The sequence below is a fragment of the Rhineura floridana genome, chromosome 8 (genome assembly GCF_030035675.1).
Source record: "Rhineura floridana isolate rRhiFlo1 chromosome 8, rRhiFlo1.hap2, whole genome shotgun sequence".
Lineage (NCBI taxonomy): Eukaryota > Metazoa > Chordata > Lepidosauria > Squamata > Rhineuridae > Rhineura > Rhineura floridana.
In genome coordinates, this window is record NC_084487.1 from 36,845,021 (window position 1) to 36,872,825 (window position 27,805).

At 42.3% G+C, this 27,805-nt stretch overlaps 1 protein-coding gene across 3 annotated transcripts in view; it reads right to left on the reverse strand.

Annotated features, from left to right (window-relative positions):
• APPL2 (adaptor protein, phosphotyrosine interacting with PH domain and leucine zipper 2) overlaps positions 1–27,805 on the reverse strand; it is a 50,959-nt gene that overhangs the window by 14,196 nt on the left and 8,958 nt on the right. Inside the window, exons 1-9 of one of the 3 annotated variants that reach the window (XM_061638915.1) lie at positions 25,379–25,703; positions 18,934–19,032; positions 15,598–15,657; positions 12,617–12,688; positions 5,275–5,362; positions 4,278–4,316; positions 4,119–4,177; positions 2,796–2,942; positions 2,153–2,235 (exon numbers count right to left, since the gene is read on the reverse strand). In XM_061638915.1, coding sequence (XP_061494899.1) covers positions 2,153–2,235; positions 2,796–2,942; positions 4,119–4,177; positions 4,278–4,316; positions 5,275–5,362; positions 12,617–12,688; positions 15,598–15,657; positions 18,934–19,032; positions 25,379–25,432 — 701 coding nt within the window. In that variant the 5' untranslated portion in view covers positions 25,433–25,703. Of the gene's footprint in view, positions 1–2,152; positions 2,236–2,795; positions 2,943–4,118; positions 4,178–4,277; positions 4,320–5,274; positions 5,363–12,616; positions 12,689–15,597; positions 15,658–18,933; positions 19,033–25,378; positions 25,704–27,805 lie in introns of those variants that run through there. The other 2 variants (XM_061638914.1, XM_061638916.1) reach the window with 2 other exon arrangements.

Genomic DNA, 27,805 nt, shown 5'->3' on the forward strand with positions numbered 1-27,805 from the left:
TCATTGTCATAGCTTACTTATATCCTACAAATGTATCCTACGAATGCAGAGCAAAAAGGTAGTAGTAATACTTTTTTAAAAAAATAAAAAATAAAAGGATTTATTAATTTATAAAACTTTACATGTTTCACCAGGCACATAAAAAGCGATAGGAAGAAATGCTTTCATGGATGTTTTTGAATCCTAGAAGCATCAACAGGGTTCTCCAGATACAGAACTCATGAGTGTGCACGCCACCCACACACCATCCAGTATTATGTTGGCATGAGGCCTAGTAGTTTTCCATCAAGTCTGAAAGTTTTGAAAGTAAAGAGGAGTTATGTCTTTGCCAGTCTGGGAACGGACAGTGAAGGCCGTTGTTATGGTAACCATCAAGATATAGACTGGGAAAGTTCTAACAGAGTCTGTGAGTTGTTCTTCTGCATCAAGCCTCTGACCTGAGAGGCTGTCTTACTTTTGCTTTTGAAGAGAAATGTGCTGTAGAGCTAGAGGGGGGGAAGGAAACTGCTGAAAAGCCTTAATGTCTTTGAATAAAGACTCTTAACATGCTCTAATGCTATGAAGAAGTTTCTTGCTCAACTTAACTCCAACGTAATGTATGCTGTTTCACGCAACAACGCACACACGCCAACAGGGGTTATGGGCCCAGATCCACAGCACATTACACGGGAGTAAGTTGCTGGTCTGAACGGCAGATGGAGTTCCAGAGAGGGCAGCTTGATTGATTGTACCAGACGGAGGTGAGCAACATGGCTGTAAACCTGTCTGGGGGAGGCTTACCGATGGAACGGCTTAATGAAAAGAATTATAGCAGCTGGAAGCCGAGAATGCGGGCTTATCACAGGCCTGTAATGAGCTACAATGGTTTGCAATGCTCATGCAGGAGATAGGCATTGATATGCAATTTCCGATTACTGTATATGAAGACAATCAGACCTGCATTAAGATAGCCACATCAGAAGCTCATACCAAGAGAACAAAACATATTAGTGTCAGATACTTTCACGTAAAGGATTGTGTGCAGCAGGGGTTTGTTAACCTAACATTATGTGACACTAACAACATGGTGACTGACATAATGACCAAGCCTTTGTGTGAGGAGAAATTTGGCAAACTGGTGACAAGGCTTGGAATGAACCAAAGTTTGAGTGAATAAAGTTTTGAACTGTACTGAGATGTAATTTTGAACTGTACTGAACTGAAAATGTATGATGCAATGTACTGAAATGTATTGCAAGAGGTATTGTAGAAATGTATTACTGTATGAAGATGTATTGTTGAGATTTCTTTGTAATTGACAGACATGATGAGAAAAAGGGAGGCTTGTTGGCATGAGGCCTAGTAGTTTTCCATCAAGTCTGAAAGTTTTGAAAGTAAAGAGGAGTTATGTCTTTGCCAGTCTGGGAACGGACAGTGAAAGCCGTTGTTATGGTAACCATCAAGATATAGACTGGGAAAGTTCTAACAGAGTCTGTGAGTTGTTGTTCTTCTGCATCAAGCCTCTGACCTGAGAGGCTGTCTTACTTTTGCTTTTGAAGAGAAATGTGCTGTAGAGCTAGAGGGGGGGAAGGAAACTGCTGAAAAGCCTTAATGTCTTTGAATAAAGACTCTTAACATGCTCTAATGCTATGAAGAAGTTTCTTGCTCAACTTAACTCCAACGTAATGTATGCTGTTTCACGCAACAACGCACACACGCCAACAATGCTATGGCTGCCAGGACTGGTGCCAGATTTCAGGGGGGCTCTGGCATGATGCTGATGATGGGCCCTACTCCCCAAAGAGGAGCCCTGTTTCTGGCCGCCACATGCTTTCACTGCCACCGCTTTGATGGCTAGGGGCACCACTCACTATCCTGCACAGGGCCCCCAAGCGTACTTTAGCAGTGTATCGGCGGCAACACTTTTGAATGAGAGCCAAGTCTTACTCCCATTCAAAAGTGGCACTGCTGACTGCTGTCACAACCAAAGGTTGTGAATGGGGGCATGGTCACTGAGGGGCCCTACCAAACCCCTGGGGCCTTTGGCCAATGCCCCAGCTGGCCAACTGCTGGTGCCAGGCCTGATGGCTGCTGCCAGACATTGTGAACTCATTCTCGTAAGCAGCAGCAAAAAAAAGCAAACACGCAAAAGCAAGCTGGAATGAGCAGTTACCTTTCAATCATGCTTGAAACTGAAGATAAGAAGCTGTCCATTTTTTTGGAAAACATCTCAGCTCCCTTCTTGAAAAATTTAATCTGAAAAATATACAAAAACTATCTCAGAAGATTGCTGTTGGCGAACTACTGTAATAACTCAGGGGGGAGCAGGGAAAGAGGAAAGGGAAAATGTGCTTTAGGTGATCTAGTGGGTTGGTGTTTAATATTGAGAGTCATGGAGTTGTTGGCTAGGAAGCAGGGTATATATTTTAGACGCTGAACAAAACAAGTGGGGCCCAAAACAAAATGTTGCAAAGTATGGGGTACTCTGTTCAGGGTTTTTCCAGCCAACCATGCCTTCTGACAGGATACTCCATCATTCCATTCCTCCTCCTGGTTTCCCTCCCCAAAGTAAGGCAACATTCTGTGCCCACCGAGCATGGTCAGTTCTCACTGGGTTGTTTGCAGTGACTCTTCCCACTTTTCAAGTTTTCATTCTATTTTTGGGGGGGGGGTACTTTGACAAGCCTTGGAGTTCTCCCAAGCCCACCAACACAATAGAGCATTCAGTAGTTTAAAAACAAGTTCAGCTGCAAGGAACGAGAGTTTGATCCACAGGATACCCTCACTTCCCAAGCTGCCGTGCTTAGGATGCATACCTGTGAGCGTGTGTATCCTAGCATGGGCTCCATCATGGCGATTCTCTTGCGGTATTGCAAAGCGTTCAAGGCACAGTAATATTGTAATGATGAGAGATGTTGCTTCCTCCGGGCACTGGCTACCTCTTTTGCAACTTCCGCCTTTAGCTGAACAGTAAAAAGTGTGCAACAGGGTTCAAAATAGGGTCAGCAGTGCAACGCGCAGGTAATTAAATGACACCTACTGTAAGCTGCACAGAAATTGCTGGAACTATAGTTTAGCATGCAAATTCCAGTGATTATGAAGGGACTTGGGTGTCAATAACTGCCTGTGCATCACACCCATCTCAGAACTGCACTTATCATGCAGAAGATGTATCTAAACCATTCATCACTGTATACGTGTGTGTGTGTATATATATACATACACACACGAGTGCATATATATCTACATGAATAAACCCAAAGTAAACAGTGATGATGAATGGTTTAGATATGTCTTCCCCAACTGTGCTCACTGGGATATCCAAACACTTGGATATTAGTTTGCACCCTTTTCCTAATCTATGCATTTGTATTCTTTTATCTCTCACTTCTGTAGAATGCTCTTTGGTCTTCATTTTCCTTCAGATCCACAGCCTGACCAATGATCCTTCAACAGTGGGGGTTTAATCCTGACAATTTGACAGCAACTTTAATGGTTCACAGGTGGAGGCTAATGGTAAGGTAACTGTGTCCTCGATATAGCAGCTTCTTTCATCTGTGTAAACTGGGAGTTTCTACAGCACAGAGGTTGAATACTTATGCAAGCAACATGTTTCAGTTTTTTATGTTTCTTACAAACATTTCCCAACATAAACCAATGTCACCTTACAATAATTGATTTTGAGTTTCAGTGTTTCAAAATAAAACAACATACAGAATGAAATTACAATGTACCATTTGTAATTCAGTAATGTGAGAGCATTGGCCAGGGGTCTGATTACTTTTGCAAGGCACTGTGTGTGTGCGTGTATATATGTAGAAAGATATAGAGAGAGAAACATTAGCTTTCTTCTCCCCCTGCCAAAAAAACCCTCACCAATCTAGTTCCATATTAGCATTTAGGAACAGGGCAGAGCTCAATGGCAGAGCAGGTGCTTGGCATGCAGAAGACCCAGATTCAACCCCTGACATCTCCAGGTAGGGCTGAAAGATACCCCTGCCTGAAATCCTGGAGAGCCTCTGTCAGTCAGTGTAGATAATACTGAGCTAGATGGGACAATGGTACAAAAAGTCCCACTGAGGATTTTTTATTAAATAAAATTCATTGTAGGGAATATGCCAACATATGGTATTTCTTACTTTCTCATTCTCTCTCTTCTTGGGTAACCTGCTGTACTTTGCCATGGAGACATCATGTTCTGCAAACATTGAAGGCACATTTTAGCACCATAATTCATGCAATCGTGCATGTCATCAGAAAATTGCAGTCAAATGAAAGACATTATCGTGAAAACATACCATTGCTGGCAAGGCTGAAGAGATCCTTTAAAGTGCTTACTTCTAGGAAAAAGCAGAAGATGAAACAAACAGCTTGCACATTAGCGTAAAGAATCAGTGAGATTACTGGAGATGTGCTGATTAGGCTTTGAACATTCACAGTGGTTATCTTCTAAAATTCCAAATGATTTGACTATGAAAAGAAATCTCATTAAGTTCAATTTCTTTCTTTCCTTAATCAGCCCCAAACTGCTTCAGACCATGTCCCATGCTGAGTATATTCAGCAGAACAGCATCTTACATGTCCTTTTTGCAGACACTTACTAGACTAGCAATCCTCCTCAAAGGGAAGAAGAGTGGAGCACCAAACAGATCAAGACGGAGAAACCTTTGACCCTCCAGATGTTGATGGCCTGTAGCTCCCATCAACCCTGACCATTGGCCATGCTGACTGGGGCTGGTGAGAGTCCAGCAACAACACCTGGAGAGCCGCAAGCTCCCCAACCCTGGTCTAGAAGCTGTCACCATAGCTCAGATCCACTTCCTTTTATTCTTAGTCCAAGAACATAAAAAGGGCCCTGGTGGATCAGGCCAATGGCCCATCTAGTCCAGCATCTTGTTCTCACCATGGCCATCCAGATGCCTGTGGGAAGCCTGCAAGCAAGACCTGAGTGCAACAGATGCAACCAGATGCACATGGGAAGCCCACAAGCAGGACACGAGCACAGCAGTCCTTTGCAATTTGCCGTGTCCACCAAGTTTGCCTGACTTGTTTCCAAATAAACACGCACAGGTTTGGACTTTTAAGTCCCAATGTGTTCAGTGTGGGTTGTCATAGGAAGTCTGTTTAAGAACGTAACCTTAATTAACTGTCATTAAGGATGTGAAAGCTGCATGGGAAATGGGGGGGGAAGAGTCCCTCTCTTCCTTTATTTCCTACTAAGAGCTTCCTTCTAGAAAACCACATAATAAAAAGATAACCAGGATAACAATCTAGAAAAGCATAACCAACATTTACCTGTAAGATCCTTTTCCCGAAACTGGATGATGGGGAGAACCATCGTGTCTGCAAGCTGTTTGGCCAGTTCAGTATGCAGAATATTAAGCTGAAAGAGAGAAAGGCAGCCTATTAGTTTAGAAGGCAGCGATACCATCTCCGTACCTTACAGGGAGAACTTGAGTTCCCCGTCTGAACTGAGAACCGGCATTGTTTAGTGGGCCAGATAGGAAACCGAACCTGAAACCAGCGTTCAAATTCAGGCTTAGCCATGCAAGTTCTAAAGCAAGAATGGGGAACCAGATGTTGTTGGACTACAACTCCCATCACCCCTGACCGCTGGTTGTGCTGGCTGGGGCTGATGGGAGCTAGAGTCAAACAAGGTTGGGAGAGCCACAAGTTCTCTGCCTCTGCTTTAAAGTGCCTTTCAAATGCTTTGGCGTGTCTCTCAGCCTCAGCTCACCATTATAATAAAGCAAGTTGCCTAAAGAGATTAAGGCTGCAATCCAGTACATGTTTAGTAAGCTCCATTGGGTTCAATGGGGCTTACTCCCAGTTGAGTCTGTATTGGATTGCAGCCTAAGCAAAGAACTTCACTATATTACAACACTGGGCCAGATCAACACTATCTAGGTCTGTCTATTAAGCTAGATTCAGTGTATTTAATAATAAAAAGCACTTATATATATATTTAAACAATATTTCCTTAAATTGTTAAAAGCCATTTGCTTTGAAAGCCAGACTTTTTGTATGTATGTTGCTTCTGCAACAGATTCTTTAATAACCTCTTAATAATTAACCCCGTCACCCTAAAAAAAAACAAACCCTTAAATAACAAGGTAGTACAAACATTGATTCCTACAAAGAATTCTTATGGGGAACTGGAATATCTCACACTGAATGGGTGTACTATATTGGGTACATGCTAAAAATCCAGAACTTATTCCCCTGTCCAGAAAAATTCAATAAGTGAAACCAAGTTTGTTTGTATGGAGATCAGTAATAATCTTAATATCTGTCCATGGAACACGGGTTTACTCTCACTAAAATTAGTTGCTGGACTGACAAATATTAAGGCTTCTACATGCAGCTTCAACTGTTGACCATTGAACCGCACTGTCACTGAGTTTGTTTTCCATCAAGTCTGAAAAACTGTAACTAGGGGGAGTTATGTCTTTGCCCAGTCTGGGACTGCCAAGGCCGTTGCTATGGTAACCATCGCGATAGACTGGGAAAAGTTCTAGCAGCTATCTGTGTTAAGCTGTGTCTTCTGTGTATTGCCTCTGAACTGAGAGGTTCTCTTCTGTGTTTACCTTTGGAGAGAGATGTACCAGAAGGGGGGTGAATGAAGAAACTCTACATGTATTTACTCTTAAGCCTTTGGCCGTAATGTCTTTAAAAAGACTCTTAACCTGATCTAATGCATCTGAGAAGTTTCTTGAGCAACTTAACTCCAACGTAACGTATGCTGTTTCACGCAACAACGCACACACCTCAACAGGGGTTATGGGCCCAGATCCACAGCGCATTACATGGGAGTAAGGTGCTGGTCTGAACAGCAGACGGAGTTCCAGAGGGCAGCTTGACTGATTGTACCAGACAGAGGTGAGCAACATGGCTGTAAACCTGTCTGGGGGAGGCTTGCCAATGGAAAGATTGACGGAAAAGAATTATGGCAGCTGGAAGCCGAGGATGCGGGCTTTGCTGATAACAGAGGATTTATGGGACATTATAGATGGACCACCCCCGGCGGTATTGACCGCGGCCTGGACGCACAAAGATCAGAGGGCGCAGGCGTTTATAATCTTGGCTCTATCGGATTCTCAACTGATGTGTGTGAGAGATGAGCCGTCGGCCAAACAGATGTGGGACGCGTTGCAGGATTTGTCCCAGGAATGGCAGCGGAGGCAGGAGGCGCAGAGAGCCGAGCTGATGGAAGCTGTCAGAAGCAAGGAGGAGAAAAGTGCCGAACCGGAGGAGGCAGCCGAAAGCAAACGGGATTGCAAGCATCAAAGGCTAAAGGCTTGTTATGCCTGTGGCACTTGTGGGCATCTCCAAAAAGACTGTGCAGTCAAGCGCAACTCCAGGGATGGAGGCTTGAAGCAGGGAAGTGTGAACTTTGTTTGTAAACAGAAGTCTCAAGATTTAGGACCTGTTAACTGGATTGTCGACAGCGGGGCGAGCCATATATTAATTAAAGACAGAAGTTTGTTTTATGCTTCAGAAGAAGTGCAGGATTTTGTGCAACTTGAGGATGGATCACAGAAAAGGGTGGAAGCCCGAGGACTGGTGAGATTTAATAAACTTGGGATAATGTCAGAATGTTTGTTTGTTCCAGAATTGGCTCATAATATTTTATCAGTTCAAAAACTGGTGGATTCTGGGTATTGTGTAACATTTGATAGAGGAAAATGTTTTGTACAAAGAAGAGGCAAAGTTGTCTGTCAGGGTTTTATGACACAAGGGCTGTTTAAAATGACCGTGGGTGTGAAGTGTGCTGATGCCTTGAGTTTAATGGGGCGGAAAGAGAATGACGGTCAGAGCTGTAAGAAGACAGCTGTTAAAAGCACACAGCCACAGTATTCATGTAATGCAGTCAGGCTGATGCCTGAAAGAGTGCATCGCAGCCGAGTTTACAAGCCACAGGGTAAGAGACGTGGCAAACGTGCACCTAGAGCACAAGAGAATGCGTATGTGAGAGTTTGGTGTCCAGAAACATAAGCACAAACATTTAAACCAGATCTTGACATAAATCTGAAAGGCACAAAGACAAAGGGTCTGGTTTTGTCAGGAGCAAAGACAGGAGGTCTTGAATGTTTTGTGGATGCAGATCATGCAGGGGAACTGAGCAGTCGTAAGTCAACCTCTGGCATAGTTGTGATGTGGCACGGGTCATGCATTGACTGGAGCAGCAAGAAACAAAATGTGGTGGCAACCTCAAGTGCAGAAGCAGAGTATGTGGCTCTATCACAGGCCTGTAATGAGCTACAATGGTTCGCAATGCTCATGCAGGAGATAGGCACTGATATGCAATTTCCGATTACTGTATATGAAGACAATCAGACCTGCATCAAGATAGCCACATCAGAAGCTCATACCAAGAGAACAAAACATATTAGTGTCAGATACTTTCATGTAAGGGATTGTGTGCAGCAGGGGTTTGTTAACCTAACATTTTGTGACACTAACAACATGGTGGCTGACATAATGACCAAGCCTTTGTGTGAGGAGAAATTTGGCAAACTGGTGACAAGGCTTGGAATGAGTTGAAAGTTGATTGAATAAAGTTCTAGCTAAATGTACAGAGATGTTCTGAAATGTACTGTAATGTACTGAGATGTAATTTGGAACTGTATTGCAAGGTGTACTGGAGAAATGTATTGTTGTTATTGTTGTAATGAGTTACAGACATGATGGGAAAAAGGGGGGATTGTTGACCATTGAACCGCACTGTCACTGAGTCTGTTTTCCATCAAGTCTGAAAAACTGTAACTAGGGGGAGTTATGTCTTTGCCCAGTCTGGGAACGGACTGCCAAGGCCGTTGCTATGGTAACCATCGCGATAGACTGGGAAAAGTTCTAGCAGCTATCTGTGTTAAGCTGTGTCTTCTGTGTATTGCCTCTGAACTGAGAGGTTCTCTTCTGTGTTTACCTTTGGAGAGAGATGTACCAGAAGGGGGGTGAATGAAGAAACTCTACATGTATTTACTCTTAAGCCTTTGGCCGTAATGTCTTAAAAAAGACTCTTAACCTGATCTAATGCATCTGAGAAGTTTCTTGAGCAACTTAACTCCAACGTAACGTATGCTGTTTCACGCAACAACGCACACACATCAACATCAACTGAGCAGGAAGTCTCCATTTCTCATGTTTAAAGAGTGTACTTAAGGCGAGGCTTTGAAGCAAGACTTAACTTTAACAATTATATTTACTCTGCAAACTTCAACTTCTCCCCCACATTGGACTACTTTTCCTATGTCCCACACAAAAGACCCAACTCTAACAATTTTCACAGCGGAGGGTGTCAAGTTTTTTAAAAAAATGTTACTGATGTTATTAATTGCCTGGATGGGAATGGAGGCAAGAAGATCAAAGGAGTGACTCCTAAAGAGTAGTCCCATTATGCATGCAGATTTCCAAACAGGAAGAAGGGGAAATGCTCCTAAAACAATACTTGGATACTCGAACATTTGACTCCAGTCCTACTACCATAGTGGCAAGACACAGACTTAGCTTCTGTGAGGGGAATAGGAGTCTCCTAACAACTCTCAGCAGCCTTTACAAACTACAGTTCCCACAATACTTTGCAAGGCAGCCCTGGCTGTTTAAAGTGGCATAACAGTGCTTTAAATGTATCGTGTGGATGGGGCCTTGATCAGAAGGCCTGACACATGTTAGCAGATGCCAGGTGTAGATAACCTTCTTCCGCCCGAGGGCCATGGTCCCTCTTCAGTAACCTTCTGGGGGACCATATGCCAGTGCCGGGCAGGGCCAGAGACAAAAGTGGGCACAGCAACTGATGCAACTCTTACCTTTGTATATAGGTTACATTCCAGCCACACAGAAGTCTACACTACACCTCTCGGTCCAGGCAAGCAAGAGGTATTATAACACAGATTGAGGACAAATTTCAGCTAGGCAAAAAGCATTCAAGGGAGGTGTGGGACAGGGACAATGGAAGGTGTGGCCTGGGAAGAGGCTTGAGAGGGCCATATCTGGCCTGTGGACTTGAGCTCCCCACCTCTGGGTCAGCCCCTCCCTCAGGCTGCCTTGTTTCAACACTATGAGAAGTAGCAGCAATAGTTCTGTTTTTTTAGAAAAAGCTGTAGGTAAAAAAGTACTACAGCACTTTATATCCTTGGGTAAGGATAAATTTACATCACAGACTTAAACTAGTTTAACGGTCTCTCCCACTCCTCAGAGACTTCTAGTTCTGAGAGCGATGTGGGGGTAGGGAAATCTCAGCACTCTCAAATCCCTGGATTCTTGGCACTACAAATCCCTGGATTCTTGGGGTGAAGCCATGTCAGTTAGCACTGGCATAAAATTTTGTATATAGTTTTAGTTTATAGAGTTTTATTTATACAGTTTAGTGTATTATTATTAACAATAATAATAATAATTGAACTTATCTTGAAGGAGCCCAGAGCGGCAAACATAAACAAAATAATTTAACAAGAAAAAGACACACATACTAAAAACAGTTTAAATCATGTAGATATGCTCTAACATCTCTTGAATTGCGCGTCTCGGTTGAGTGTGGTTAAACAATGGAAACCAGCTGGAAAAGGGTGTGGAAGCCTAAGAGGAAACAAGAAACTGTACCCTGGACTAATGAGGACTAGAGCTCCTGGGGACGGTGCAAATAGAAGAGATGTTATGTGCCTCTAGAGATGGCTGGAAAAAGAAAAAGAGAAGACATGCACACCCCAGCTGTCCCTGCAAAGCTGGATATATTGCATTATCAGTTTAAGAGAGGAGTGAGAAAAGCCTTCTGAGGGGAATGTAAGCCAAGAACTCCATGGACTTTGAATTGGCATTAGTACATTTGCACACTGACCAAAATGTTATTTTAAAGTGCTTTTGAGCCAAGAAGAAAAAGAACTATTGTTATTTAGAGAAGTCAGTTCTAAATACCGACAACTCTAAACAATGTTTACAACAACGGTTTATTACGGTCAGTGACCAGAAGAAAGAAACATAAAAATAACATGTATATTACATATCTAAAATATATAATTGGCTATACAGACAATATTTAAAAGGGGCAAATATAAAATGATTTAACAAATAACATAAAATGTAACCATCCATAGTTTACAAATATTTTACAGAGATCCATAGCAGCAGCAAAAAATTGTGCAACTCTGTATGTGATAGAAGGATCTAAGTCTGCAAATAAAAAACGCATATAGGAGGTTACATCCCTACCTGGCAATTTCTGAAGCAGAGGGGAAATAAAGCGACTGTGGAGTTTATTGTAAAATATGCAGTCTAACAATACATGAGTTGCCGTCTCAATGGCACCTGAGTCACAAGGGCAATAACAATCAGATCGTGGAATTTTATAATATCTACCCTCCAAAAGGGAAGATGGAAGAACATTGTATTTAACCAGTGTAAATGCCTTTCTCAATCTTGGGTAATGGAGAGAGATTAAATACTGCGCTAAGGAAAAAGGCTTTAAACTTAAAGTGCAAACAGAATTATTATCAACAAGAGATAAATGCTGTTGGAATTCCATATCAAGGATTCTCTGCTTGATATCCGTCATGGCCTTTGATGGACCTGAGGCTAGGATAGATGGAGGGGAAAAATCTAGGCGTGCCAGTTTATAAAATAGAGATTTCTTCCATTTTGATTGGTGAGAATCCAACAACACAAGGGGGGGCAATCCTACTGGAGCATAAACCAATTTAAACCAGTACCTGAATTTAAGTATCCAGATACGAGCCTCAATAGAAGGGAGGCCAGCCTCTAGACGGAGCTTCACATTAGAAACACATGGGGGAGTACCAAAAATGCTCCTAAGAAATTTAGACTGCACGGTTTCTAGGGGAGCATAGGAGCCATAAGTTGATGCATACTCGCAAGTTATTATTTTAAGTTTGCCTAGAATTATCAGAAGTTCAGCAACTTAACATGGGGTAGCCATGCTTAATTCTGTAGCAGCAAACACAACAGACTTTACTTCTGTTGCAGAAAATACACAAAACAGTATATTGGCACATTAAAGTCTAATTTATTATGGCAAAGAGAATTCATTTCATCAGATGCAAGTTACGTCCTCGCATGCCAGCCACGCACAAATACACACACATGTGCACACAACATTTGAGGGTGTAGAGCAGAGATGAGAAACATGTAGCCCCTCCAGATGTTGTTGGGACTATAATTCCCATCATTCCCGATCACTAGCCATGAAGACTGGGCCAACAGGAGTTGACATCCAACAATATCTAGAGGGCACCACCTGCTCCCCATCCCTGGTGTAAGAGAGAGAAAGTTGCAAACAGTGGGCCGAAAGGCCACACAACGTATTGTGCATCCAACAAAGGCAACTCCAACCCGCAAACGTTTATGCCAGAAGAAATGTGTCTGTTTTTAAGATGCCACAAGACTCTTGGCAGAAACTGAGCAAGAACTGCTCAATAAGATAGACAGCACTTCAGGATTTTTCCTCTCTCTGCATCATTATACTCTTCTGTGGCACTCCATAGACAGCTCAAAGCACAAACAGCTCACCCTTTGCCATCCTCCCTTTTGTAAATCCCAGGTTGGGCAACAGGTTCAGTGAAATAAACATACACCAGAAGAAACACAAAAATCTAAGAAAAAAAATGTCACTGGTAATTTAGATTACCTCATCCACAACTTTCGAAAAGTACTGAAGGGTAGATATCACTTCTTCATCTCCTTTACCTAGGGCAAAGTTCTGAAAGGGAAATAAAAATAAGAGGTTTGGTTTCCAGTGGCTCCCATAACTATGGGACAAAGTTAAAAGCAGCATGCAGTATCAGGCCCAGATAAGCAAACAGTCTATAAGCACCCCTTCCTCCCATTCTCTGGGGAGAAGATGGTGGGTCAGTGAGCCAGCACTTTGCCTTTTCTGGAGGGGCAATGATGTAGCCTTGTGAGGATTTATCAACTAAGCAGAAAATGAGGTTAGCATCCTAGTGTTTGGATGAGCAGTGGAGCCTCACCTGTCATAGGCTGCCACGCGAGATGAGGTTTGTTGGAAGAGATATTTGTAAACTGATGTTTCATTCAAGCACATGGACAAGCAACATGCTGTAGTCAACTATGATTCCTCTCCTGATGAGCACTTGAAGGATTTAGGCAGTCTAAATGGGACATTTGTAAACAATGCACAAATTGCAGAAGAGACATGCATTGCTCTAAAACCTGATGATAAACTGAGATTTGGACAGGATATCCACTCATGGCAAGAATGTGTGATGTTTCGTGTTTTTTTTAAAAAAAGTTCTTGGACATGTTTGTAAATCAACATGCTAACCTTTCTACTTATTCTTTTCGTAAGCTGCTTTGCGTACTTATTGCAGAAGAACAGGATCTAAGGTTCCATCTGCACTGTACGTTGAAAGCAGTATCATATCCTTTTAAACTGTCATATCTTCCCCCAAAGAATCCTAGGAACTGTAGTTTGTTAAGGGTGCTGAGAGGTGTTAGGAACCCTCTATTGCCCTTACAGAGCTACAGTTGGTTTAACATTCAATCCCTCGTTCCAGGGAACTCTGCAAATTGTAGCTCTGTGAGGGGAACAGGGGTCTCCTAACAGCTCTTGACAAATGAGTTCCCAGGATTCTTTGGAGAAGACATGACTGTTTAAAGATGTGGTCTTATTGTGTACCGATCTAGTGTTAAACAACAACACACACAGGCCAGTGGGCACAGCAGATGAGCAACAAGGAACCCATCCATGAAAGGAGTGGGAGGGAAGAACAAGGCGTAGATAGCGTTGCCCTCGTCTTCTATGGTAATTCACCTCCCCATGGCTATACTTCCCCCTACCTGTGATCACTGAAATTGGGGCAGCATCACCCATGCCCCTCCTTACTAAGACTCCTACTAAACACCTGATATGGACCCAACAAGAGCCCACCAACAAAACCTATCTGAGCCAATTATCCCAGTAGGCCTCTGCGAGAATTGGCAACTCAATATTTTTCACACAGGGCACATCTACTCCCCCTCTGTCTCACACCCAGGGAGGGCCAGCCTTCTGCCAATTACAGACTCTCACTCTGAAGGCATCTGGCAACTTTTTCCTATCATTCAGTTCACTGCACAGGCTCTCACCCTGGACAGGAACTACACAAGCCATATGCCCTCCCCACTACCAATCTCCCCCAGATAGGTTAGGAAAAAAAAATAGAAGAGGGTAGCGCCCTTGCCCTAGGGCCTCCCTATGGGCCCCCCTATGGGCAACTCCCTTTGGTGTCGCCCCTTTGGTAGCGACCCTGCCGGCAGCAGACCCGCCACCCAAGGGCAGCCGGGCTTATATGCCTCCTGACTCAGCCAGGAGCTGATGAAGAGGCTGCCACATTAACTGCAGCCTCTCTCTGGAGCCAGGGTCAGGCAGAGGGTCTCAGTCCTTGCAGCACTTACCAGGGACTTCAGCTGTCTCAAAAGACAGCAGCCCAGAGGAGCAAGCAGAAAGCACACAGATGCTCAGATACTCACTCCCAGGGCAGGTCACTATGACTATGCACAGGTTTTGCTCCACCCCAACAAACCATTTACTTTCCCCCATATAAGTAAATGGCTGACACTTGGTCCAATGAGGAAAAAGCAAAATGTTTCACTTGGATGCACTTGAGTATGCATTGGGGCAGGGGGAAGAGAGGACCCTGCCAACCATCCCTTAGTGAAATCTGGGCTATCCAAAGTAACAGGGAGTTTACTATTATTTAAAACATTAATATCCCACCTTTTCAAAAAGGTCAAGACCGCTAACAGAGAAAAATAAATATGATTTTGAAAAATACGGCAAAAGATATATAGATATATATTTTAAAAAATCTTTATTTAAGAGAAACAGAGTGGTAAAAAACAGAAATATAAAATAAGAAGTGCTATGAAAATCCATCAACCAAAGTTCACTAAAGTCACTAACAGCAAAAGGCCTTCCTAATCACACTGAGGCAGAAGACCACCAGGAAACAGGGCATGGCAGCTCTCTCTGTGCAGGGATTTGCACAGAGTCTGGATTTGGTTACTGAAAAGGTAATGGGTTTTCTGCCCACCCTTCTCCACACACACACCCCATTCATAATTCTCAATTGTGTTATGATTTATTGTCACTGGACTCCTCTAAGACAAGGATGGGGGAGCAGTGGCCTTCCAGATGTTGCTGGAACTCAACTTCCATCACTCCCCGACTCCTCTCCCTGCTGGCTGCGACTGAAGGAAGTTTGATGTCCAACATCTGGAGGACCAGAGGTGCCCCACTTTTCTTCTAGAAGGGAAGTGGGGGGAACCAACCAAGTGAAACACAGTGGTTTGAATTTCCAAGAGTGAACTCTGTGCAACATCTCAAACAAGCAGAACGAGTGTGTACTATTTAGCACATTTCTGATACTCCAAGGTAGGGATGGGAAAGCTGTGGCCCTCCAGATCTTGTTGGATTACAACTTCCTGGGGCTGATGGAGAGTTTTGGTCTAACAGCATCTGGACCCCTGCTCTAAGATATCAAGAAAAGTTTGCCCCATTGATATCTCCAGGATTATGACTAAGTAAATGCTTGAGAAACTTTTCATCGCTACCCTCTAATCTACTGAACATGGAGATTGTTCAGGATACAGATGGAGCATGAGGCATACCTGTTTTTCATATGCAAGAAGCTGCTTGGAGAGCTGTTGGGTTGCTAGGCACATTTCATTCTACAAGGAGAAAAGGGGTTTCATTACTGAATATCGTACCAAGTTAAAAGATTTGCAGTGCTATCCTATACAAGTTCATTTAGAAGTAAGCCCCACTTAGTTCAATGGGACTTAGTCCCAGGTTAAGTGTGTATCTGGCTGCACCTTTTGCCATTATCATAGGCACTGCAGTGGAGAGCAGTTGCTATCCCCCTGCATTTCAGATCATATATAATCATTCTTCAGGAGCACTAATATTGATGGTCAGCTTGCAGATTTTACACAATGAGAGACTTTGGGCTCGTGTAAGAGGTGTACATTCATAGTAAATTAATACTTAAATCAATACCTTGCTGCAAGTCAAGCTTATATATATGGAGCAGGAATCTAGACATTTCCAGATCTCCCTTTCCCTTCCTTCGAAATACACAGAAGTCCAAAATGGTGTTTTTTATTGTGACTCGTCAATTGCTATTTACATTGTAGATGCGAGGCAAGACCACAGCCATCAGGAAAATAAAATCCCACTATTAAGGAGCAGTGCTCCCAAACTAGTTTTCTCTCTCTTTTCCTCCTTTGCCTATCAGTGGCAGTGTTTGCACACCAAGGTTAATGGTTTACCATGAATGTGGGAATTACTCCCGCCTTGCTGCTCTTCTTAGTGGGAGCAACAAACCACAATCCCTGGCTTAGTGTTACATTGCTGGGTTGCGATTTGTGTTGCTCAAATAAACCATGACTTGGAAGCCAAGAATAAATCTTGACCGCACTGTGGCTTCTTTAGAATGAAAGAAACAAACCACAATCCCCAGTCAGGAAGATGCAAACCAGGATTTATATGCACATTCATGGTCAACCATTAACTATGGTTTACCATAACGTTTTAACACAGCCACTGTAATAGCACAGCAGTTTAGATTCATTCAGCAGATGCATGGAAAAACCCAACCTAAACGGAATACACAGTGACATTTACAAGCAACACCAAAAAGAAACAATTGTACACACAGCTTATAATTCAAATTCTGACAAACAGCAAACGTTGGCTGTGTTTAGACAGTGCAACTTTACAATGTATGTAGTTCTCTCTTATTCAATACAGAGGGCACCTTGAATCCGCCACATTTCAGGCAACACAACTGAGTCTAGTTTTGTTTAGAATGACAGCAAATTCTCCAGATCAAATCTTGCCAAAATGTTCAGTGGTCAAATTCAGATTTGTATAGCATTATTTGATTATAATACATAACCAGCCTGTTCATTTCTGGAAAAAAAAGGATTTTGCTGCCAACAGCTTGCTTGGATGGAGTTGCTTGTGATGTTTTCTATAATATCCCACCATCTCTCAACACAATGTAATCTAATTTGCAAATCAATTTCTTTTGCAAAAAGACCAAGCCCATTAGTATGGGCAGCCAGCCTTGGTTGCTGGCCTTTAAACAATATATAGCCTTTGATGTAATATACAAGGTTGCAGGTAAAAGTGAGTACACCTTATTTACAAAAGCCACGCTGTAATTTCATTCCCTATGATATCCTATGGCTATTTCAATGGAACTATTTATATACTCCCCATACACATAAAGTTGATCAGAAAGACAAATTAAATTCTACCTGTGCTGCAGTTTTGATAACTGGCAAAAGGTATCACACTTTTTCTGCATATAACAATTAATCTGCCTTCTCCACTTTTCTCATCTAACCACTGCATTAAGGGAATCATACTGAACTGAAATAGGCACCAAATCCCATCTCTAATTTCTAACATGTAAATAGACAGTACTTCTGATGACTATGCCACACCCACAACAGTTGGAATAAGCATGCAAATGAACAAGAATGCCAGGAAAGTTCACCCCATGGACTTCTGAGCTCCAGACATTCCATCGGGCATTTAGGTGGTGATGCAACACTTAGTAACAAGTGAAGCAGCCCAAATATAAACAGTTGCATGGGTTGGGCCTCTTGCATGGGATGGACATTTCTATGCACATGATCCCAAAGAAATGAGCGGCTGTGTTCATTTAAAGCAGGGAATGGGGATCCCAATGACCCTCCAGATGATGCTTGACTACAACTCATGCTGGATCGGACTGACGGGAGTTGGAATTCGACAGGGCTCACAGGGCATCTCCAATTTAAAGGGCTCTCCTGCAGATGTTGCTATGATTTCCTTCCGTAACATGTCCCTCAGGCCTGCCTGTCTTTATGGCAGCATAAATCTCTATCTATAGTATGCATACATATGGTTCCACTGGTTTCACCAATAACCTCCTACACACACACACACTCTCTCCCTCTCACAAGGTAATCTACACTAGTGAAGAAAGCTGTGACATCTAAAGGACCAAACTAGATGTGATAAGAACAGGATGTCCTGCAGTTTTCCACATATTAATATTAGTTGTGCTGAGATGTGTATGCATGCACAAATCAAATTGGGATCACAGTCCTGGAAGAAGGGGTTAAACCTCCCAAACCCCCTTCCCCAAATTGATTTTCAAGCTACAGACCAATCAACGTGTGTCCATCAATTAGAAGCTTTGCCCCCACTTTGGGGTTTATTAATGTGCTGTGTTAATTTGTCCAGTATTAAGACAGAATGTGGAAGGCAGAAACATATTTGGAAAATGAACCTGAAAGCTGGGATCAGCCAAATAAATACTAAGCTGTGGCCTTGTTCAGACAATTATAGCTTGGCTTACTAAGCCAAGAGATGCATAAATCTTTTGCCATGAACACAGTTCCTTTGCAGTGAGCTGCAATTAAACCAGGAAATCTCAATTTAACCAAAGTTTTTCATTTTACCACAACTAGGAAACTATGGTTATCCGCTTCGGAACAAGTTAGGATTTTAAACCATGGTTTGAAGATAGTTTAAGATCCTGGTTTGTTCCAAAGCTGGTAACCATAGTTTCCCCAACTTGGACAAAATAGGAAACAATGGTTAATTAGAAGGTCTCTGCTTTAATCAGTTTGCTAATGAAGGGAGGAGTAAGGCAGCTGCATAGATGGTCAAAAGACTTGTACATATCTCAGTTCAAATAAGCAGATATATGACCATATGAATTTTAGTCTCAGAAGATACTTTTTTCTGTGTTTTTTGCTATGCTAAGGGAACCAAAACAAAATAAAAGCAATTGGGCAGGGCAATTGTGATTGTTTTCTGCAGGGAAGTAGCGGGATTCTCTTTGTTGTCTTCTGTATTATCCATCATTAAAACTAGATAAAACAATGTTATTTTTAAGAGAGAGAGAACCCCCACCCACCCAAAAAAAACCAGATGGAATTATTTACCTGAGCCCCATAAACTCGCTGCATTGCTTGAAGTAACTGGTTGGTGTATTCTGTAAGCGTCCCTGCATCTTCTTCAAACACACTTAGCAGAGAGCGAGTCTGATAAAAGAGAAAGCTCAGCAATTTACTCACCAATGGAAGTTTACAATTTTTAAACAAATAGGTAGCACAACTGGAGCCAGCCAGTAGGAATCTCTCTATTAAGATAGTCAATAAAGTCGCCCCCACTGCCAGAAGCTCTCAAACCTCACCACCATCATGATCCCTTCTACAGAAGTGGGGAATCTGTAACCTTCCTGGAGTCTAACAACTTCTGAAGGACCATAGGCTCCCCACCCCAGTCCTTTTATGAAGAGACGTAAAATGAAGTAAAGACATTTGTAGTTATTTATTAGTTTTTTTCCTACTTCACCTTTCGTCGAACCAGACCACAGGGAAGTTTACAATAACCAATCCATAAGATACAACACCTCATAAAATATAATAAATTTAAAATCACTATTAAAACATGATATACAGCAAAAAAACCAACTCCACATTATTCTGATGTCCAACATAGCTCCCATCATTACTCCCTTAAAGCATGAATGAATAAAATGCCTTCAACCAACATCAAAAGGCCACTAAAAAGAGGGATGATAAATCTACCAAGTGGAGGGTGTTCTACAGTCAGGATGCCACTGCAGAGAAGGTCCTGCCTTAAGTCACTACAAAATGCATCTCCCTCATAGGCAGGACCACCAAATGGGACTCCCATGCTGATCATAAGGCTCAGCCTGGTACATATTTGTAGAGGTTTACATGGTGATTACAGTTCACTTAAAATCACATTATACCAAAACTCAAGGTGAACAGCAGCAATCCTCCCAAGTGTTCAGCTTTACAAGAACATATTAGCATCATTTCCATCATATGTGTGTGTGTGTGTGTGTGTGTGTGTATGCATGTGCACACATACATGTATTTTTGTTTTCATAATTTTCTTTTTACACTGTTCTCAGGTTTTTTTTAAAATGAAGGGTGATCTATAAATGCTTTTACTGAATACTAATACTAATAATACCACCCCCTCATTCCACAGGCATGTCAGGGGAATGGAAAGGGTTCAGATCCAGTGGATCCAAAGCCTCCAATTTGCCTCCAAATACCTCCTTTTTGCCCTTTCTACTAGAGAACCAATGGCGGACAAGGGACAGTTGCAAAGGTTTCCACAGCTACAAACAAGCCTCTGTGATAGCGATGTGAAGGCCTGGGGGGGAAATAAAGAAAAATTGGGGAGAGGGACTGTGTTTTTTTCTGCATTTTTTTGGAAAAACAAAACAGACTTGGGGGGAAATGGGGGGGGGCTTTTCCCCCTCAAATTTTTCTGTTTTTTTCCCTGGGCCTTCACACCATCACTCTGTGGTCAGACCATCTGCTCCACCCACAGATCTGCCTGTGGAGACAGAGATCAACAAAATGTTATTTTATTCAAAAGCATTTCTAAACTGCTTACTATTTTTAAAATCTATGTTCAGAACAGAGGCAATAGCAAAAAATGCCCTTTTTCAGATCGCTGCCTTATAATATAGAGTAGAGTGCTGTGTTACAAGTGCAATTTCCCCAGATGATCTATGCGATCTTACAGGTCTATATGGGTGCAGGTGGTCTTTCAGGTTATGGCCCCTGAGACACCCTCCTAGGGACCATAGGACCGCACCCCAAGCGTGTGTTAAAATTGTAATCTAAACTGATTAGATGTGGCTGGATCATATCACAAAGGTTTCAACCCTAAACACACATGCAGGGAGAATAAGCCCCATTGAACACAGTGAGGCTTACCTCCAAGTAAACATGTACTGAACTGTATTGTTAGTTGTCGTTTTTAAAGAATTCTTTGCTGCTATTATACCTCAAATAATTTCTGGTAGAAATGGATTAAATTTGTTTGGTTGAAGTCTTTCTTTACCCTTTCTTTGTTCAGCTGCTGTCAAAATACTGTTGAAATTTTAATACTCAAGGCGAAAGTGCAGCAGCCGGATAAACAGTGTTATATTTCCAGTATGCAGAGTTCTTTAGAAATTAACATTTACATTAGGGTATCTGAAGGGAAAGACTATTTACATACGTCTAGTGTGGTAATATCTGTCCCGCGTAAATTGTGGTTTATCCCTTGACAAGAAAAGGATGTGGCATTATTCACTAACAAGGACTGATTTCTTACTTCATGGGAGATGGCTAGCAGAAACTGAAGTGGAAAGGAAGTGGCTGTATTCAGAGCCAGACCTCTGGTCCATGTCGCTCAGTATTGTCACACTGACTGGCAGCAGCTACCCACAGTTCCAGGCAGGGGTCTCTCCCAACCCTACCTAGGACCTTTTGCATGCAATATGCACGTTCTACCACTGAGTCACAGCCCTTCACTAAGAGAATGTAGAGGATCCAATCTGAGCCCTCAAGGCCACATTAGCTTTGCAGACTAGCTCTCAGCGGCATAACTGTTGAACTGACACAACTTACACCTGAGTACTCACTCCAAAGATTCTACTGAGCTACGGTCCTGCAAATCAGCAACATTCCATATATTTTTTAAAAAGAGCCAGAATTAACATAATTCAGCTAAACTATCACCCAGCTAATAAACATCATGCCCACAGGCCAGCTAATAAACATCAGACCTGGCAGGTGGGGACTTCCCAAACCCCTGCAACACAGAAATTTTGATGCACGTCTGATGGAAGGGAAGTTCATCGTCATGAGGTCACCACAGAAAAGGACCTCCCCCTCACAGGAACCCACCTAACTGACCTAGGGGGTGGGCACACCAGGACAGCCTCTGAAGTATATCTTAAAGTGTGGGCAGAATGGTATGTGTGCAGACAGCCCAATAAATAGCTTGGGGTCCAGATAGGACTGAGTGTGACCCAACCTAAAAACCTGGAGAGCCGCTGCCAATCAGTGTAGACAGTACTGAGCTAGATGGACCAATAGTCTGACTCAACAGAAGGCATGTTCTAGCCATGCACTGTGGATGTTCATTTGCCTAGAAAAGTGGCCGAAAAAGATTTTTAAAAATAAAAATAAATAAAATGATCCTTGGTGGACGGAACTTGGGTTTGTCTAGTCCAGCATTCTGTTCTCAGAGTGTTCAGTCAGATGCCTTCGAGAAGCCCACTACCAGGATCCGAGCACAACGGCCCTCTCCCTCCTTATGATTCCCAGCAACTGGCATTCAGAGACATGCTGCTTATGAAACTGGAGGGACAACATAACCATAGTGGCAAGGACCCACTGATAGCCTTATCCACCCTGAATTTGCCTAATCATCTTTTAAAGTCATCCAAATTGGTGGCTGCCACTACATCCTGTGAAAGCAAATTCTATAGTTTAACTATGTGCTGTGTGAAAGTATTGGCTTTTGTCGGTTCTGAATCTTTCAGCTTCACTGGTTAGCCCTGGGTTCAAATATTATAAAACTTCTATCTACTTTCTCCAAACCATGCATAATTGCATACACTTCCATCGTGTCCCCCATTACTTGCCTTTTTTTAAAAGCTAAAAATCAAGCTAAACATAAAAAGTCAATGAAGTTCAGTTCTAAAACCAAAAGCCAACTTCCATACCATCATTCAAGGTTAGTCCAGATAACTTGGTCTCGGGGCCTGTTTATACATCAACATGATCAAATGGAAAATCTTTTTTCCTGGACTGTTACCACTGTCAACATTAGGAGTTGCTTGTTTCAATGATGTGAGAGGAGAGAACCATTCCTGGGTTCTGCTTCCTGCAGTTATTTTAGAGTGGGGAACATTCCAACATGTGATGGCTCACCTGCAGCCTGAAGTGGTACAGTCCAGGAAAAACGTATCTCTTTATTTTGTTGAATGCATAAGCTCAGCACTTCCAAAGGATGCCCAAATTTGTGCTTTGCCAAGTACACATAATGTGCAGTCAGGCCCCATAGCTCCACAGTTTTGGGGAGGTTCTGCATGTCTCAGTGGCTCTATCTTAAGGCACTTCCAGACTGTCACTATTGTCAGATAGGACTCAAGGACATGCTGAGAGATCTTGTGCAACAAACCTGCTTCCCCCAAAGACTGGACTATTTGCACAAAAAAAAGTGACAGGAAAATGCACTGGAAAGTGTAGGATAATCTTTGCTTTGATGCCGCGTTATCTAAATTCCCCAAGATCAAATCAGAATGAATGCTCAATAAACCAGTCATCTGGAAGTGCCTTTACTCTGAGATTCACAAAAGGTGGGCAGTCTTATCTAACTGGAAAATAAATTATTCTTTGGCTTATTGAGTTGGGGGGGGCAGAAGCCCTGAATGGAGGAGAGTGGGAGGCAGCTTTGATTCTGGTCAGGAAGACTGGCGGTGAATTTCTACACACAGTTACCTCACATGCTTAACTGCCAGAGAACTCAGTGGGGGGAAAAGTGCCCGCACAGATTAGCATCCCTAAATAAGAATGCCCTGAAAGTGAGCAGTTGTGCCCAAGATCTGCAAAGAGACAGAAAAATTACAGCCCTTTAAAAATAATAAAAAGTACTCTGCAGCCTCTGCAATTTTCCATGTGCTGCACAAACCAGCATCCAGGCTTGTTAAACCTCCAGGCCTTTAAAGCACCATCAGCTATTTAGATGAGTCACATGATCCCTGCATGTTCTCCACCAACTCGAAACAGTTCAATCTCCCTTTCTGGGAAAGATCCAAAAGCATCAGGGAAGAAGGAGAAGGGGAAGTTGCTTGATAATGAAGCTTCTTATTTAGACACCTCCTCCCTAGCAAAGGAATAAGGGTATACCTTTGCTTGTATTATTTATTTATTTATTAGATTTATATCCCACCCTTCCTCCCAGTAGGAGGCGGAGTCCAGGGTAGCAAACAAAAGCACGAAAAACACTTTAAAACATCATAAAAACAGACTTTTAAAATATATTAAAACAAAGCATCCTTGTAGAGGCAGCCCTTCATACACAAGTTGTTAACGACCTTCAAAATTTCACAGGCCTTGAAAAACAACAACAGCTAATCATACATACATACAGTCTTATACATTCTAATCATGGAGTCTTAGGCTGCATGCACACCATTCATTTAAAACACACGGTATCTCCCAAAGAATCCTGGGAACCGAAGTTTGTTAAGGGTGCTACAAATTGTAGCTCTGTGAGGGGTAAACTACAGTTCCCAGGATTCTTTAGGGGGAGCCATGTGCTTTAAATGTATAATGCGTACACAGCCTTAATCATTTATTTGATCTTAATTCTACACTTTATACTGTCCTAAAACAGTTGTTTTTGCTGCATTTTCAATGTGTTGCTACCAAAATGCAGCCTAAGAGATCAGGAACAAAAATCAAACAAATCCAATTAATGATCTTCCCCTTCCCCTAGATTTGAAGGGGATGTCTCTCGGGTGCAACGCCTATTAAAGGTGACCTAGATTGGTCATAGTGGAGCCCCATACCTTTGCAGTGATAAAGCTACTTCCTGCCTTCACCTCCTCCCTCCAAAGCTTATTAATATTCCCACAGTGCTTTATATAATAACCATTGTTTGAACACTTCCATGCTCACCTCACTTGTTAACCTGGAAACTAAGATGACATCATGTATATTTTCATAACATATTAAACAGCAGAGGTCAAATTATTATTTTGCTATGGAGACCCTTTTCCCTGTCATAGGGCCACATTTCTTTATACATCAGAGTAGTCTTTTTCACTCACACACACACACACACACACCCCTTGCACAGCAACACAACCCCTTTTTTCGGTTAAAATCTTGCCCAGCCTTTGCCAGCCTAGTGCCCTCCAGATGGTTTGGACTACAACTCCCATCAGCCGCAGCCAGCACATCTATGCTTACTGATCTTGATGGCAGCTGTAGTCCAAAACATATGGAGGGCACTAGGGTGGCAAAGGCTGATGATGAACTCAAACCCTTGTTCATTTCTTTGTGACTTTTTCAATAACAGTACCCTATTGTTGCCATTTATTTACCATTGCCTTTTATTTAAAAGAAACATCTGTTTCCCACTTAAACCTTGGACCACAATGTCGACCTTTCCAGTTTGACACCTTTGATTCTGTGGCAGAAGGGGCCCCTCCAAAATGCCTTTTTATTCTTTCTTTTTAAAGATTACACTTAACTTTACAGCCTGCTCGGAACAGCAACCCGTTTCCTGTATCTGCTTCGGAGCACCATACAAAAACAAAAATACCTCGTTCATAGGTGTGCTTTGATGCAGCCAGGAACCAGATCCATAACAAAAAGACGAACAGACACACAAAAGACCTGTTAGTTCGCCCAAATGCCTCATTCTGGATTACTGACAATTCTCCTTTCCCTCTCCTCCCTGGTTGCAGGTAACTTTCGCGTTTGCACACAGTTTGCTAGGACTGCAACATCCCTCCCCTGACCAGCCGCTCAGATGCACTCAGCTTTACTCTGGTACCTGCGGACTATCCTGCAAAGCCTCTTCCAGGCGAAGTTTGTCGACGGCGGGCATTGTCTGGCGAGGAGGCGATCGTGAATAATTCAGGCTGAGGTTAGTTCGGCCGCAAGAGCGGCGGCGGCCAAGTGTTCCTGCTGACACGTCTTCTTTCGATAGGGAAGAAGAAACGAGGCGAGTTTCGCAACCAGCCCAGCGCCAAGGTGTGTTAAACAGGTTGTCGTCGTCGTTGTCGCCTGTTGCATATCAAACCAGCAGGGCAATCCCGTAGGCAGGCAAGCAGCCCCGGACCACTCCTCCTAGTTCCTGTTTCTGGGAGGAAGTGGGACAGCTAGTGGAGAGGCTCGGGAAGTGCACCGCTGCGGCCCTTTATTCTGCTTCCATTAACTCTTTCGTTAGTGAAAGTGCATGTCAAGAAAGCCTGGGTCAGTCCGAGAGGCGATCTAGTCCAGCATTCTGTCCTCACTATGAGAAGCTCTCCAGCAAAACCTTAATTATAACCTCATACTGTATATATAAAACCATAGTTCGGGTGGTCACAACCTAACGTCGAAATCAGTTGTAAACACTTCATTTAAGGCTCCCGACTGGCCAGAAAAATAAAATGAAACATAAAAAGTGAAAAAATACTGGAATCAAGGAGGGATGGGCTATTTCAGAACAAGCAAGGTTTGATTCCATTATTGATCATTAAATCATATTATTTAACATGGAAGTTGGGTAAAATTGTGTGTGATGTGGTGACTGGTGATGCTGTTGTGATACCAGCTAGCTAATAAAAGACTTAGAACTATCAGAAATGGATAAATTGACTGATGTAATACCTGAAAGAAATTCTCAATACACACTATGTAGATCTAGCAGATAAATGAAAGCATTTTGTGAGTTAAAGACATTTGTGCCATGTATGTAGAGATTTATTTATGTGAATTTTAAAAATTGTATTAATGGTTTTATAAATCAGTAAAAAAATTAAATTCTAATTGTTGCTACTAAGACTATTGTTAAAGGGACACCAACAGGAGGTGGTTCAACAACCCGACACCTGTTCCATAAGTAGAAATCAAATATTCAGATTAAAATATATGGGCATTCAAATGGGTCATAGTTCAGTGCCATGCATGCAGAAGATCCCAGGTTCAACCTCTGGCATCTCCAGGTAGGGTCTGAAGCCCTGGAGAGCTGCTGCCAGTCAGTGTAGACAGTACTAAGCTAGATAGACTAATCATCTGACTCTGTATAAGGCAGCTTCCGGTTTCTGTGATTCCTGAGGGACCGTCTCCTTCCATACCAGCCTGACCACTCCCTATGCTTCTCTGAGCCCTCCAGTCACAGAGTTCGAGGACACATTGCAGCCAGGCAAAAACACTGAAGGAGAGTGCAAAGTAGGGCCAGTGAGAGGTCTGGCCTAAGAAGGTTGTATGTGTGCTGGGGAAAGGTTTGGCCTAGGAAGAGTCTCAAGGGTCAGACAGAAAGGCCTGGAACAGTGGCTCCCAAACATTTTTTTCCCAGTGGACCACTTGCAATCTGCTGATGGTCTTTTTTTTTTTTATCATTAATTTTATTCAAATTTTCAAACACAAAACAAAACAAAACAAAAAAGAAACAAATCAAACAATAAAATAAAATGTTGACTTCCGATTTGTCGCAGATCAGCCATAGGTCTATGATATATAACAAACCTGTCTCTTAACATATTACAAAATCACTTTCCTCCAGTAGTTATCTTAATTAATCATCAAATCTCATTAACATCACTTTATTCTTTCTGCAAAAAGTCAAAGAGAGGTTTCCACTCCTTGAGAAATATATCCATCGATTTTTCTCCAAATAAACATGTCAATTAATCCATCTCATCAAGTCTGCTAGGTCCAATAATTTCAATAGCCATTTTTCCATTATCAGTGTTAATTCCATCTTCCAACTTCCATCCTTGCACCCATAATAATCTTGCTGTCATAGTCATAGTCATATAGTAAGAGTCTGATGGGAATTTCCTTCATCACAAATATTTCCTTGCCATCAATTCTGAATGTGTTGCTGAAATATTGTTGTAAGGTCATATCTCTGTTCCTCTTTTTTACGAAATGCACTAGCACATCTCTTGAGAGTTTTTCCATTGTCACATATCTGGAATTAATTCTATAAATTTTCTCTATTTCAAGTTCCATCAAATCATTCCAGTCCAGAAATTCCATCGAAACATTGATAGCTTTATCTCTGATATCTTCATCAATTTCTCCAGAGACAACGCCGAACAGTAATCTTTATCTCCAGGATCCACAAACTCCAAATATTTTTCCAGTTCCACACTTGATATATCTGTTCCAATCTCCAGGACTTGCATCCTCCCTTCAATTTTTGCCATAAATCTTTTTCCAATTCCACATTTGATATATCTGATCCAATCTCCAGAATTTGCTCCTTCCC